Source organism: Periplaneta americana, chromosome 12 (genome assembly GCF_040183065.1).
Source record: "Periplaneta americana isolate PAMFEO1 chromosome 12, P.americana_PAMFEO1_priV1, whole genome shotgun sequence".
NCBI lineage: Eukaryota > Metazoa > Arthropoda > Insecta > Blattodea > Blattidae > Periplaneta > Periplaneta americana.
In genome coordinates, this window is record NC_091128.1 from 109,291,172 (window position 1) to 109,307,596 (window position 16,425).

At 33.4% G+C, this 16,425-nt stretch overlaps 1 protein-coding gene across 6 annotated transcripts in view; it reads left to right on the plus strand.

The window, feature by feature from the left end:
* The window catches only part of LOC138710797 (hemicentin-1-like), a 191,328-nt gene that overhangs the window by 129,535 nt on the left and 45,368 nt on the right, over positions 1–16,425 (plus strand). For all 6 annotated transcript variants that reach the window (XM_069841918.1, XM_069841919.1, XM_069841921.1 and 3 more), the window contains 13 exons: positions 2,577–2,721; positions 2,945–3,066; positions 3,452–3,595; positions 4,177–4,296; positions 5,045–5,217; positions 6,191–6,311; positions 8,332–8,510; positions 9,085–9,235; positions 10,564–10,713; positions 11,895–11,990; positions 12,141–12,434; positions 13,364–13,511; positions 15,392–15,519. In XM_069841918.1, the coding sequence (XP_069698019.1) occupies positions 2,577–2,721; positions 2,945–3,066; positions 3,452–3,595; positions 4,177–4,296; positions 5,045–5,217; positions 6,191–6,311; positions 8,332–8,510; positions 9,085–9,235; positions 10,564–10,713; positions 11,895–11,990; positions 12,141–12,434; positions 13,364–13,511; positions 15,392–15,519 (1,971 nt within the window). The remainder of the gene's footprint in view (positions 1–2,576; positions 2,722–2,944; positions 3,067–3,451; positions 3,596–4,176; positions 4,297–5,044; positions 5,218–6,190; positions 6,312–8,331; positions 8,511–9,084; positions 9,236–10,563; positions 10,714–11,894; positions 11,991–12,140; positions 12,435–13,363; positions 13,512–15,391; positions 15,520–16,425) is intronic.

The window sequence follows — 16,425 nt, forward strand, 5'->3', positions numbered from 1 at the left end:
GAAGAGGTCTTATTGATACTACATATTTTTACATATTTACCCCACATTACATATTATGGCTTGGTATTACACAAATCTACATATTTCGGGGTTTTATTCATTTTTACTTCTCTAAAAGAAAAACAAACTTCTGCTGGGGAATTTACAATTTGAAATGTACAGATTTAAAAACCCCTCTTACCTACCCAAGAAAGGATATATTTCGGACGAAACATAACATTCTTAGTTCCAGGAAGTAATAGAGGCACTCACCCCATACCACCCACTGTAAATATGAGTGAACAAAAGGCAACCTTTTGTTTTGCATACGTCTTAACAAGCCGTTCCTATGCAATTTGCAACCTTACCCACTTACCCACCCTCTTCCTAATCCTTCAAGTCTGGCCGCAATAAAATAGCAGACTTTTGAAAAGAAGCTGAAGTAAAGGAACAAACTGAAAAGATGTTGAAAGATTAAAATAAATAGCTTTTCAGGTTATTGCTGGACCTCTTTACTTTAAATTTAGTAGACCTATACGAAAATGGGATTTTCGGAGCAATTAGACAGTATGGTTCTCGGCTGGAATAATCCTACCCTTCTGAATGAGACAGGAATGTTACTTTTCAAACAACAGTTTGTAAATGCCTATAGTTTGAGATTTTAGTAGGTAGGTACTTTGTTTCTTACAGGAAGCAGCTAAAATGCATGTGTCCCACATCTCCTCTTATTTTCTCCTAATCCAGTAAAGCTTGCAGTACTGTTGTGTCATTCATTTCACTCAGTTCTCTAGTTTTAGTACTTAAAGTATAAAGTGCAAGTGAGTTTATCTACTGCTTTTAACTAACTAAAATGGCCCCTGTATCTTCAACCCTAACTACAAAAATAAAATCATGGATTGCAATGGATGAAGCTTTGACTACAGATGGAAAAATAGTAATGTGTCAAGTGTGCGGTAAAAAAAAGTCGGATGCTCTATGAAATCACAACTGGAGTCTTATCTATCCCATACCTGTCAGATATTGATATTAAATATTTTCACGATTTTACATATTTTGGTACATATTCAGCTTATTTATCTTACATAAATATGTACATATTTCACATCTTGATATTACATAAAAATCCGGTCCCTATTCATAAGTGAAGACATAGCTGTCAGGACTTCTCAATTTTTTTAAACAGACATTATTTTTCGTAAAAACAAAAACATTAATTTTTTCCGTGGGAAGATTTTACTTTTCAGATTTAAGTTTAAGAATAATGCTACAAAACGTACTTTGCATACTGCTTGGGCGTATAGGAGAGAATTGAAATGTTTACTCCAGTATCTTTCTTTTATTTCAAATGTTCGGTCTATACCAGTATATGCTTTCTCTGCCTCCCTTGAATCTGCTCCTTCATGTTCTAAATATTCTTCTTCTTCTTCTTCTTCTTCTTCTTCTTCTTCTTCTGCTCTTCAGAGTTTAGGCTGTTGCTTGTTTTGTCTTCATAGTGTCTCTCTCTCCATCTTTTTATTGGCCTTCCTACACTCCTTCTTCCTCTGGGAGCATAATGGAAAGCTACTTTCGCAAGTCTGGTATCTTCCCTCCATTCTGGAACTCCTTCTTTACATCAAGAAAAATCTTTATGGCTTCACCAGTAGGATGGATAAACATGAGTATAATACTCGGAATAAAGAAAAACTGGACATACCATTTTGCAGACTACCCAAAGTTAAAAGTAGTCCTAACATGTTGGGCTGTAGAATGTTCAACATGTTACCACAGGAAGCACAGGAAGTGTCACTTGACATATTCAAAGTCAAAGTGAAAACGTGGCTTCTTAGAAACCCATTCTATTCTGTACAAGAATATTTTGAATCAGAAAATCAAGCTGTAGATATTTTTTAGGTTTCTTTCTCTGAATTGTATTATTATTTTGTAATATATTAGGAAACTCTCATAAATTGTTAAGTTAATTCTTGTTTTATTGTATATAAACGGAGCAAATCAAATAATATTTGTGATCAGTGTGTTACAATTTTCATCTAGATATTAGCCTATTTTTGATAATCTTGACTCTCAATTGTAAACTCTAAGGAGTATTTATGATCATTTTGTTTTATGTTTAGTGTTGTAATAGAATAATTTTCATTTTTGCACTATAATTTCACACGTGTAATTTGACAATGTCATTAGCTTTTGCTATAATGACAGCTAATAAATACCATACTATACTATACCTCTCGACATGTTGTATCCACTTGCATCTGTATCTCTGCATTCTTGAATTAATTGCTTCAATTTGTAGTTATTTTCTGATATCATCATTTCTAAGCATATCCTCTCTCGTACATTTTTTAATTTTCCTCAGGAACTTTATTTGGCAACTCTGTAGTTTGATCATTGTTTTCTGTATAGGTACCCAGATTTCACATCCGTAGACTAGTGTAGGGACTGCCATAGTGTTTTAGACTTTGATTCTTGTTTTATTTCTTAATGTTTTATGTATAGTTTGAATGTGGAATAAGATTTATACACATATACTGGAGTTAAACCTTTGTTTTGGTAAGTAACTAAGCATAAACATGTAATTGTATCAATGTGTATGTTTATAGCTCCTCCAGTAGTGAACATGAAACATTCAATGACGGGATGGCTCAACAAACCTGTGAGGATACGCTGCCACGTGGAATCACTTATCCCTTTCTTTGTCATGTGGTTCAAAGACGGACAGCCTCTGACAGGCCGTGAGAAATATGAGTATGTTGAGTTGTTTACTGAGGTTGCTTCAGAAAATTTTCTTCTGCATAATTGTAGTAACATTAAAAAAAACAGCTTTACTTTCTGTTTTCATGCTTGAAGTTTGAAGTAAGTCTTAGGAGGATTACGATATATTGGTACTATATTTCAATCTTGCATTATATTAGAGAAGCTGGCGTCTTCAGCTCTAGTTTGAGAATTATATTTGTGTGTGTTTTCTTAGACAAACTGCAGAGCTGTTTTGGGAGGTACAGAATCCTACAGTTGGTGCTGAAGGAAATTATAGTTGCTTTGCAAACAATGTTGCTGGCAGAGCATCTAGTGGTACCTGGTTAAAAATCACAGGTAAATTATTTTATAAATAACAGAGAACAACAAATGGCATTTCTTTGTACAAACATTATCTGAGAGTTTAGGGTTATGAATGTTGATATGTAGATAGATAGAATGGGACGTGAAAGTAGACTACATGCTCTGCTATGGAAGAGTTCTTATGTTATTCTTGAGAATGAGACAGGTATCGGTACCAGTATATGGATATAAAGCACGAATGTTTATCTATAAACATTATTTTCAAAATATATCCACACTTGTAACTCTGCTCTTCAAAAATATACCTGTGTTTACGCCTACTGTTTTATTTTTTCTTATTACCAGATTATGTTTGTTATTATTATAAGTTCATAATTCAATCGCAAGATCTGAATGGTGTGATACAATCTGTTTTAAGGTCCTGCACCACGTGTTGAGACTCCACCACAAATTATAACAGCACCAAATAAATCAGCTGCTTTGGATTGCGTAGTCCACAGTCAGTTACGCTATGATGTGAAATGGGCAAGAATTCTGATGGATCCAACATTTCCTGAAAATGGTACATACATACCTTAAGATTATAGAGATTATGTAATCTTCATCTTACGATGTTTGTGTGACGTATATACGTCCGTTGATGTGACATATTAATGAATTAAATACTATTATAGTCACAATCATGGCATGATTGTGACTATAATAGTATTTAATTCAGAGATTATGTATTACATTGTGATTAAAGAAGATTACTGGTAACAATATGCTGTTCTTCTTAAAAGTTAGATGTTTTCCTTTCATTATATTGTAGTTCGGTTTATGAAGAAAATTTGTATAAATTTATGCCAAAACTATAAACAAAAATTATTGGGTAATTACAAAAAAAAATCTTTGCATTAGAATGAACTTTTAAATTTACAATCACGTGTATCAGAAAGGTTTTTCGCATTAATTTCAAACATGATACACTTTTATTATGATATTGCAAGTACTGAAGTTCCTTGAAATTTTAAACCAACTCAGTAACACTGTACGACAATTACTTATGTATAACTACGTAACATTCCTTAGCAACAAAACTGATACCGTACTTTAAACATTAAAATGTAAAGTTATTAAAATTACCTACCTTCTTACTTGCAGAAAATATTCAGATGATCAGAAATGACGGGAAGACAATAGTAATGCCAAATGGAACTCTAATTGTAAATTCAGTAAATCTTGAAGATCAAGGCTGGTATACTTGCATAGCAGAAAATAAAGGTAAGCCTCGTCTTTTGAATATAGTTGTCAAATGCAGTACCGTATTTAACTTGAAATTTAAAAATAAATAAGTTCTGGTGATCATATGTTGTATCTATTACGAAAATGGTACATATTTTTTTATACTACAGGTACTACTATTAAGCATAGATGAGATTATTTTACTACTTAAATACAATAAAATCTGCTCCTGATTATGGAATATTGTATAAACAGACCTAATACAATTTAAAAAAGAGATGCTCTCTTACTCAGAGTGCATCAGACTTTCGGAGAATTAAACATATTAACAGACCACAAAAAGCTTGTTGAACTGCACCTAAGAATGTGTAGATATTGGTAAATGTTTATTAATATGAGATTGACTAGTTATGATAAACGGCTCTTCTTTATTTATATGACGACCCTTTTAAGCACAATTACTATTCGAAACCTACCAGTATGTGATAATATGGCGATAATGAAATAAATATGTTTATATTTGACGTTCTCACTTTCTGAATAAATTAACTTCTAAACAGTGAATGCCAATAAAATTCATCACATAATTTGGAAGAAAATACTGTATGAAACGGACAACATGTAAAAAATGATCTTTCAATTAGAAACTCAGAAGATTTGTATTTTCATAAACTATAAAAATTGATGCATAATAATGTAGGCTAATATTAGCAAAATAAAAATGCAATGCATTACTACCAATATATTAAATATAAGTAAATTTGTGCATTTGTTGATTTCATGTAAGGTGGAAAGAGTGAAGGACAAGTATACTTAGCAGTGAAGGAACCAGTGCATGTGGTTGTTACGCCAGACAGATTTCAGTTCCAACAAGGAGATTCAATCACTTTGTCATGCCATGCTACTGGCACGCCCAAGCCTGAGTTTGTATGGAAGAAAGACGGACATATATTGAAAGAGGTAAGCTTATATTAATAAAAAATTAAAAGCTTACGTACTTTAATAACATTCGGTATTTACCATCCAGTGGGTGCAGGAAATGTTACCAATTTTATGTGGTAGGTACATAATTCCACCACATCATTCACATTAAACCTATTCACACGGAACTTTGCGGCCACGAAATTTACGTCTAAAGTTTTTCCTTGTTCTGCTATACGATTTTTTTTCCGTATGTACGTTTTCAAAATGTGTACACGTTCACGCACTAAATATGTAAAAATTACGGAACTAAACACAATGTAATAAACTACGTACCGTACATTTATTCTTAGCTGAGTCACTGCATGTCTTTTCTGCCAGTTGTCAAGGACGATACATACTGACACAGCTAATTTCGTGGTACGGGGATTCACTAACACTGCAGTTTTCATGTTTGTTATACAGAGTGGAAGTGAAATAACCTTGCAACTTGAAAGGGATGTAAATGAAAAGAAAATCTATGCTACGTTTTGTGATTAAATGCACGGTTAATTAGAAAATTAAGTTTGAAGTTTCAGCAGTCCAGCAACATCATTGCCAATACACTCTAATCTCGGGATATAGATGTAAGAGGTCAACGAACTCGGTGTATCTCCGTACGTAAGCTGCATTCTGCCGAGACTTTGCTTTGTGCAATGGCTTGAATTTAGAGGTTTTTAAAATTAAATTTACACGAAAACCGTTCATGCTATTAAAATACGCCAGAGAGATAAATGATTCTTTATTAGATTTCTTATCGCTATGGGCAAAAATAACGATCCTACTCGCAATAGTTACCCAATAAGAGATTGTTAAACATATGGGGAAAAAAACATTTTTTTTCTGAAAAAACTATGAACTTTCCACCAATATGATATTATAGTTTTTCGTCATATATAACATGAGCTATTCGCTCTGGAAATCTGCAAGGCTATTTCACTTCCATCCTGTATACAATTACGTTTACTTGTAGGGTAATGGAAGAAAAATACGATTAAGTCAACATGACAGAGGTTTGGACATACTTATCAACGATGCTAAGAGCTCAGATGCTGGAGAGTACCAATGTGTTGCTGAAAATGATGAGGAAGTAGGTAAGTAGTAAGAAGATAGAATACTACAGACAGATAGCATACCAGAGTCTTGTTTTTATTGTGTTGATAATGTATTAACGTCAGCATAGGTTTAAAATATTATTACAGAAATTATCAATTACATTACAAAAGTAAGCCATAATAAGGCTTCTTATGTTGTACAATCAGTCGATCAATCAATCAATCAATCACTCAATCGATCAATCAATCAATCTATCAATCAATGACTCAACCAAAAAATATTAAAAGCTTTGCCTTTCACTTCAGCCACGTGTCTCTTTCGCCTGCTGTTCTTTTAAATTCTTCTTATCTGTCTCACTTCATTCTACTGAGCATATCGGTGATGTATTTCTTCTCAGTATTTCTCTTTCTTTCTTCTTTCTACAAAAACAACTATGAAATCATAAAGATGTTGCATAATGGAATACTGAGACAGAAGAAATTAATTAAAAAGGCAGGAGAAGAATGCATAAGCTCTAAAAGAATACAGTGGTATTTGAACTGTCTGTTGTTAGTGGATATTTTGAAGCCAACAATTCTGTCTCATTTCATCCCATACAAATATAACACCCTTTATTTCTCTCCATGTCTCTCTCCCTATCTTTTATTTTCTACCACTTCTTTCCCTCTCTCCTTTTTCTCCATCTCCTTTCTCCCTCTGTTCCCTCATCCCTCTATCACTTCCTTTCTCTTCCTCTTGCTCTCTTCCCCTGCTCTATCTTATGCCCTCCCCCTTTCCATTTTCCTCTCTTATTCCTTCTCTACCTCCTCTTTTCTCTTTCCCTTCCCCCTCTTTTCTCTTTCCCTTCCCCTCTCCAACTCTTTCTCTCCCTCCCCTCTGTTTTATTCTACCTTCCCGTGTCTTTGTCTTTCTCGTTCTTTCTCAACTCTGATTACCTACAAAACATTGAATTTGTGTGGTTCCATGGACCCTTGCTACACTGATACATCAGCACCATTTCTAATAAAATATCTTATATAGTTGTAAGGTGTGGTTACTTGCCATAATGATAGTGGCATCACGGAATGGCATATATTGAAATCATGGTAAATGAGGAACAAAGCTTTGGCTTAATTTATAACCTAAGTAAAGATTAATTTTTGGTCCTGCAGAATATATCTGGTATGGTAACAATGGTTATTAGAGGAGAAAAATTCACTCCGGCGCCGAGGATCGAACCCAGGTTCTAAGTTCTACGTACCAAGCGCTCTAACCACTAAGCTATGCCAAAGCTCAATCCACAGCACCGGATTGAATCCCTCTCCTCTAGTGTTTTTCCTTTGTGGCCTTACTACATATTCGACATATATGTTGACATATATTAAGTCAACTGCCATTATACATGAAGCGCACTCGGTGTAGCTCAGTGGTTAGAACCAAGGACCCGGGTTCGATCCCAGGTGCTGGAGCAAATTTTTCTCCTCTAATAACCATTGTTACGGTACCATAACAGATATACTCTGTAGGACCAAAAATTAATCTTTACTTAGATTCTTCGCCCAAAACTGCATAATACTGTGGAATCTCGGCCATCAAGTCACTCAATTGAGTGTGCTCCATGTATAATATATGTCAACATATATGTCGAACATGGAGTAAGGTCACAAAGGGAAAACACTAGAGGAGAGGGATTCGGTCTGGTACTGTGGATTGAACTTTGGCGTAGCTCATGGGTTAGAGCGCTTGGTACATAGAACCAAGGACCCAGGTTTAATCCAAGGTGCCAGAGCAAATTTTTCTCCTCTAATAACCATTAATTTATAACGCCAAGCATTTAAAATTATATGGGTAATATTCGCCTTTGCTTCATAGATTAATAATTCATAGACTATGATAAATTGAGCAACACTACAGAAGCAGGTGTAAGGCATAGCTCAAATTTTGGTCCAAGATTTATTAAGTCAAATCCGGAATTGAAATTATTGAATAACAAAATATTTAAAAGAAAAATACTCAAAGTGATTAAAATGTATACATATATTGTCACAATATACATTAAAAGCCATTTTTTTCTTATAGATGTAGGTATAACTATAGGAAAGTATCTGGAACCTCCAACTGTGATCTCTGAGGAAGGCAGAGTAAGAGTGAAAGTTGGAGACACTGCTTTACTTAGGTGCGTTGCTACTGGAAGTCCACCACCAATTATAAGATGGACAAAGAGTGATGATGATATTTTCACTAACTCCAAGTATCAGGTAAACATATGTGAATTACATGTTATGTGTGGTTATAGGCTTATAGCCTTTTTTTTTTTTTTTTTTTTGCTTAGTGTGGTAAAGAGAATGAAAATATATCAAATTATTTAATTAGTAAGAGGAAAACTCGATAATAAAAGAAAATCAAGAGATTTAAATGTAAAAATGAGCTGTTTTGTGATAATTTGAAGAATGGTTCAAACTAAGCTGCCATAATTTTAAAGTATACTGGGGACAGAACGTCTAGAAGCTTGAAGACGGTTACTTTTAAGCGGTCTGACCAACCCCTCCTCCCGCACTAGCAGGTACGGTACCATTCAGCTGCAAAACATTTTCTGAACAGAAGTTATTGTATTGTGAGAGCGCAGCTGGATCAGTGAAAGTAAGTAGTCAACGTTTTCAGTTTGTAGTGCAAGGAACAATTCTGCTGTGTGTGGGTTCTTCTGTAGTGATGTCACTAAAGCCTCTAGTTGTTCTGTCCCGGTGTAAGCATTCTTAAATTTTATGTAGGCCTACGTACTTCTAAAATAAATTAACTTTGCTTTTTACAGCATTGTTTTTCTCATAATTTCAGGTACAGGGAGATGGCACGCTATTAATAAGTAATACACAAGTAACAGACAAAGGAGAATACACGTGCATTGCAGAGAATGAATTGGGAATAGGCGATGACTTCATCTCTTTGGAGGTGGGAATGCCACCACAGATGGTGCAATTACCAAAAGGCAAGTTGGAACTACTAATAATTACATTATGGAGAAATTCGGTTTTTACTTCTTTTTTTTCATTGAATATAATCTTTAGTTTTTTATTTAAGTCCGATTTTTGTTTTAAGATTTGTTTAATGAGTTTTATTCTTGCTTATTTATTTGCTTTTAAATTATTTTATATGTAAGTTTTTGCGAAAGAGAAATTACAGAATTTGAAATGCATGATGATATTTTTAATTAAATTATTTGTTCCTCACGCGCAAGAAATATTCTAAAGCTGAATAATCTTCGTATGAAATACGAACTTCATTATGAGATTGTTTTGAGATTTGAAAATATATAAGCTGGTTTCATCTCTATTGTTTTTAATAAAGCTAAATATCTCTCTTTCACCACTCTAAGCTGAAATGAAGAAATGGCTAGGTACCCTGGTAATAGGACATAACCTGCCTTCACTTGTATCTTTAAATAGGTACGCAAAATAATATCTCAAAATTATATTCAATGAACTTTAAATTTCATTTCCCAACTGTAAAGAATACTTGCATAATTCTTAATATCAGCACAGGTTTATCATCTTCATAGCCAAAATAAAATTCTATTGGCCTACATTGTGTATAAATAAAACATTATTGTTTGCCTGAGTATATTTAAAATTAAATCTGTTCTACTAACGGGTACTAAGCAGGAACAAATTATCTTTAGTACCTAGTATTTGATATTTTCACTGACAGATAGCAAAATCATAGATATATTCATTTAGTCGAGTCATTCGGTGAGAGTAGGCCAATTCATACATTATTATTATTATTATTATTATTATTATTATTATTATTATTATTATTATTATCATTATTGTTATTATTATCGTCATCATCATCATCATTTAATTTAAAAGATAATAAAAATAATACAAGTATCTTTGTCACTTGGATTTTGTGATGTAATTAATTTCAATGTTAAAAATAGTCTGATATAAAAAAAATATATACCGGAACTTCAGTAATGAAAACATAGTTACGATCATTGTCACCAGAAGTGAAAACCTTACATTCCGTCTATGATTACCTTATAATACTCACTGAGATGAACATTTTAAAAATAAATATAGAAGATAGAGGAACTTGAATTAAATTTAAGGTGGCAATTGATTTCAAAGATGCAATCCTTCAGTGAACTTAAGTTCTGTAAGTTCACAGTAATGATGTGGTAAATATTGGCAAGTTAATTAAGAAGAATTAACAAGTGAGAAATTGTTCTCACTGTAGTCTGAATATACATTTATGTTTTGTGACATAAAATATATTTTATGAAATACCGGTACTAATATTTTAATTTTGCAGATACACAAATTGAAATCAACACAAATGGCATGGTTCCCTGTCTTGCGATTGGAGTGCCTGTACCTCATATATCGTGGACAAGAAAGGATGGAAAACAATTCAACGCCACTCATGTAAAAACCACAGAACATGGCAGTCTGCAGATTACTAGTAAGTGAGTGAAAGAAAAGAATTTTAATACTTCAGGTATACAATATATACATATTGTTTAACATTCACTGATATAAATAACTCTAGATGTGTCATTCCAAGTCAAATCAAATTCGAATTTAGTTCACACCACACAATTAGAAGTTTTTTATTATTATTTTCCTTGTGAAAGATACGTAATGTTATTAATTTTTCCAAATTTTAAATTTTCTATAAAACTATCCGCAGATATTGGTTATTGAAATGTCTCTTTTTTTTTTAAGTGCAAGTCGTTTTTTCTTATATAGGCTACTTAAATATCTGTTAATAAAACAGGATTTTTTCAACTACCAGTACTTTTCCATGAGAAACATAATCATACAGAAGGTAAATTTTTATCAATGGAGAAATAACAAATTGTAAATTAACTAATAAAGCTAGAGAAACATAGGCTATAACAAATTAAGGTATTTTATCTTTAATACTGTTTGAGAAAAGTTTGAAATCTTCATATTTAACAAACTGTATATTTGTGATATATGATGTTCTAAACACTTGGATTTGGCGTGGAGAGACCCATGTGTAAATATTGTAGCAGGTTTATTTGAGAACAAATGGCTGACTTAATACCTTACCCTACCATATACAGAATAATATTTAAAATCTTTTATATACACGCCATTCATTTTAATTTCCAAATTTGTACATATCCTGCAGACGAAGTTTTAAATGTAAATGTTGTGTACCGGTAACTTACATAATTATATGAACACTATAGAAACAAAATTAAATCTATTTCACACTAAAGCTATTTAAAATCCTAACTTCTTTCAATTAACAAGAGCTTGTTCTGCTCTCGAACTCCTTGAGAAGGAAAGCGTAGCTATAAGAGCAACGTAGGAAGGTGGCAGTGGAAAGGATGGAGATGTTTAAATAGGCGAGACACAACATTACCCTCCCTCACGTGCTCCTGTACTAGCTCTGCTTCAAGAGTGGAAATGCATTTCGACGTCACAGGTTGGCCAGTTGAAAATGACTGGTCTAAATTTATTGGTAATTTATAGACATTACCTCAAAATACATAAAATTCTTTCTGAAGTTTTATATATGCATTTCGTGAGTGAGTGAGTGAGTGAGTGAGTGAGTACACCACCATAGTAACATTAATGGCATGATGTACAATCTTATTTTTTAATCTGCAGATGCTACCGTGGAGGTTTCTGGTACTTACATTTGCAGAGTGGAGAACACATTTGGAAAAACTGAATATGAAGCTTGTGTCAACGTAACAGGTGTTGGTAAGTAATATACGAATTTAAATATGGTAATGAACTAAACTTTGAATCTAATAATGAATAATATCTCTCATTTCAGTACAGACATACATACGAGTAGTAATGTCAACTGATGTCATCAAAAGTGTTGATCAAGCTCTTTCTTTGTTCCAGTAAAACCTGTTTTTGACAGCAAATATAGTAGTCAACCAACCACAACAGTAAAGCGTGGAATGTTAGTTGAATTGCCATGTCATATCATTTTAAGCAATCCACCACCAACTATTACTTGGTATAAAGATGGTGAGATTCTAGACCAGGAACAAATGCAATGGGAAGGAATAATAGTGCTTACCAATGGATCTCTAGTAATTTCATACACAACACAAGAGCATGAAGGAACTTACGAATGTGTGGCTAGCAATGTTGGAGGCACAGTCAGCCAAGCAACAAATCTCCATGTATTGGGTAAAATATTTAATTATTTTTAACTTTGAACAGTAAAATTATTTCCTTTCTGTCCCACAGCCAGTAGTTTCTGTACAGCTGACAGTTCTAGCGACGATCTGAGCTTGGTTAATAAAGCAAACATATTGTGCAACATTGACAGTTATCTATAAATATTGCTGCAAATATTACATATTACCATGAACTCTGTCTTAAGAAATGTGTAACTTACGAATATATTGATTCTGTTTTCTGTTGAACAATCTGTGAACATGCTGTGAATTACTGAAATTAATATAATAATTAATTTTAATGCCAATTCCAGTATCTTATGCCTTCTATGAAAGAATTTTCAGTTTATTCGGTCACAGCTTGGCAGATAACAGAAACAAACTGTCTGAAAATCTGTTTAAGGCAGAGATGCGAGTAAAAGTTAATTTTCGAATACCAAGTTCTGAAATTGTCCAATTCTTAAGGACAATAATTGTCGTACTGGTATCATTTCTGCAGCAATAAGCGAAAAGAAATGCAGGCTTAAGAGGGACTAATGATGAATTGTCATTAAAACGTTAATATTGTCCAGTGTTTCAAATTTACATTATGTAGTGCTGTAGTTTTCACTGGGAACTATTCAATGTTACAATTGATGATCAGTGCAGTACCGGTATGTATATTTCTAAAGTTATTTTTTGTCATTATTTTCTTGTAGGCCTAAATGTAAAATTTGAATTGTATCCAGGAAAGTTGGCATCCATAATTAGGCCTGTATGTTTCTTATGTGCCACACAGATTGAGAATTTAGCTTACATAACCTAATTTCATATGTTTCATTTATTTAACTCAGTTCTCTTTTGTGAACGGATCGAACTAAATGTTCATTGCCTACTTCTAGGTCTAATATTATCATTTGACCTTTATGTCCTAATTACTGCAACTTTCTATTTCTTTAGAGCCACCTAGCTTTCCTCCAGGAGGATCAGTTGAATTTAAAGTGAGAGCTGGTGAAGAAATTATATTGCCATGTCCAGCATTAGGCGACCCTGAACCTATTGTCTTCTGGAAGAAGGATGGAATGCCCCTCATTCTTAGTCACACTGTGTGAGTAATCTGTTTTAAAAATACACGAAATATTTTGTGACTAATTTTTCTTTTCAGTTTAAATAATCTTCTGAACAAAATTTAAGATTTACATTTAACTGAAACTTTTAATATTTAGGCCCTATATTATAACTGGTGTATGCGTAGTATGGTATGGTACCATTCAAAATTGACATGGGCAAGTAATAGTCCATTTAGTGGTGATTCGGCTCAATAGTTCTCGACAATAAAATCTTGTGACTTACCTGTATATATTAAATAACATTGGCTTACCATTAAGTGCTGGAAATATAACACGATAATTTTTGTACAATTTCTTCGTAATATCCGTACCAGTAACATAAATGAAGATTTGCTGTTCTGATGTGTACAGTAGTGGCAAAAAAAAACCAGACCGGCCCTTGTAGCTGATTTCAGAGCCTGGTTCACTCCAGAGCACAATAGACTGGTAACTAAGACTTTCGTGGTTCGAATCCTGCCTGGGAAGGAAACTTTATTTTGTTCCTTATTCAAATTTATTCCCAATACTTTTCGGTTCCTGGTAAAATTCATGTTCTGGGAATAATAAGTTAATTAAGTAGTAAAATATCGCTGCAATCGAAAAGTATTGGGAATAAATTTGAATAAGTAACAAAAAAAAAAGTTTCTTTCCCAGGCAAGATTCGAACCACGAAAGTCTTAGTTACCAGTTTATTGTACTCTGAAGTGAAGAAGACTCTGAAATCAACTATAAGGGCCGGTCCGGTTTTTTTTTTGCCACTACTGTACACTACATTGTTACGATCTAAACTGAACTATATTATTATTATTATTATTATTATTATTATTATTATTATTATTATTATTATTATCATCATCATCATCATCATCATCATCATTATTATCATTATTAAGTGGTGTATATAATAATAGTAAATAAATTCGTTGCATGTACTGGGTGTTCATTTCAAAGTGTGTCATGACGTCACTGTTGTTGGGTCACCGATTTGAAGCGAGTTTCAGCTGATATGTTAGAGAAGTTGCCTATTATTTAAGGCGTTCTTCAATCTGAACTTGAGAACGTGTACGGTATAACTTGAACGTCGTAGCAACAGATGGCGGTCTGTACGGTCTGTGTGCTACCATAACCTCTTTCGAACTGTGTTTTGCGCCGGCAAGTCGTACGCAGGGTATTTGTTATCATCGGTTGCGTACGGTAACATTCCACAACACAAATCAAATGCTCCGTGTCCATGTTGACCGTCGAAGTTAATGTCAACAAATACGTAAGTAATCGTCTTAACCCTCTCCGCATATCCCGACAGTACGTATTTCCAAACAGTTCACATTCCTGCCACTACCGGCGTTATCGTACGTATCGGTACGTACTCTTCAGAATGAACGCCGTACTTGCTAGCCATCTTCTCTGCCTCTTAGGTTATACACCTGAGCTGCGGAAGTGTAGGAAGATTGAATTCTCTAGGCTCATCAACTAGCCACATGACGGCATACAGCGAGCCAAGACACATTTTGAACTGAACACCCAGTATAGGACATGTTTTGAGGTAAAGCAACATTGTGCTGTATGTGGTAATTAGCTTCAAGAGCTTAATTGCGATACTAGTTCAATATTATTAATTTATTGAAAATCAGCATTTCACTTAATATTAATCATTATTATACGTGAAGATGATGGCACATTCATTTTTGCTCTCCTTGTCTGCAGAAAATGAAGTTGATATAAACCCAATGGACTCTAAAGGCATCCAGTTCGAATATTGATATTATATACCAGTATTCATTAATGAAGAAGTTTTTTGATGAAGTTGAATCTGAATCTTGTAGATTAGTAATTTGACAAATTCCTATCAGTAATTATATTTTTTCTGTTGTTGTTTCAGTTATAAAAACAGTGATGATAACTCTTTAATAATAACTTCTGCAAACGTAGCCGACAGTGGAATATACATGTGCATAGCTGTGAACCCTGCAGGTGAAGGAAGTAAAGCTATGGCCCTGTTTGTCCAAGGTGAGTGTTGATATAATGTTCATTAAAATCTGTCTCATGGTTAAATTAATAATACAGAGTACCCAGCATGAATTGGGTGTAACAGTCTCTTTGTAATGACTTGAAGTAAAAAAATAAACGAAAAATGTAAGATGGATTTAATATCCAAATAATATTAAAAATAAAATATAATTTGTGATCAATTTTGAACGTCATAAGACTTTCTAACTAATAAATACATATAGAACAAATTAGAGAAAACACAACTTCGCAAGAAGGAAACAATGGGATTTGTCACTGTGACAATTTTCAGACTGTTTACATTGCTTTTAGAAGCTTACAAGGTGCATTATCTAGTTCTAGATATTGAAACTTGGGAGACAAGATTCCTGGAATTTGAAAGCTGTTCAACTGAATTATAGCAAGTCGTATCAAGACTTACTTATAATGTTGCAAACAAATAGATTTATAAATTTTCGCGGACATACCAGTACACGTTTTCAGCTCCCCTGATGTCGGAAAAGTGGTTTTAGTCGAACCTTATGTCTATCTCCCATGAACTATAAGTCGAATTTTGTTCATATTCAGTACGGTATCCACTAATCAATTATCAAAAAATTATACACACCAAATATAATCAATTCTGTAAACATTAATTAAAAAAACACATTCACACAATAGCGATCCACTGCAGGAAATATCATTTTTTTCCTTGATTCTTTTGTATTACAGTTCATAGAATAAACTAACGAATGAAACGATGAGGTCTGCATCAACCTTTTCTTTTTTTAAATAAATTAATTACTGTATTCTGTAGACCGGAAGGTGTTCAATGACAGTAACTTCACAGAGTGAATCCTTAATAACAAAATAATCCTTCGCGACTTTGTGTTATCTGTTTTTATTTAGTGGGAAACCGACTTTGTT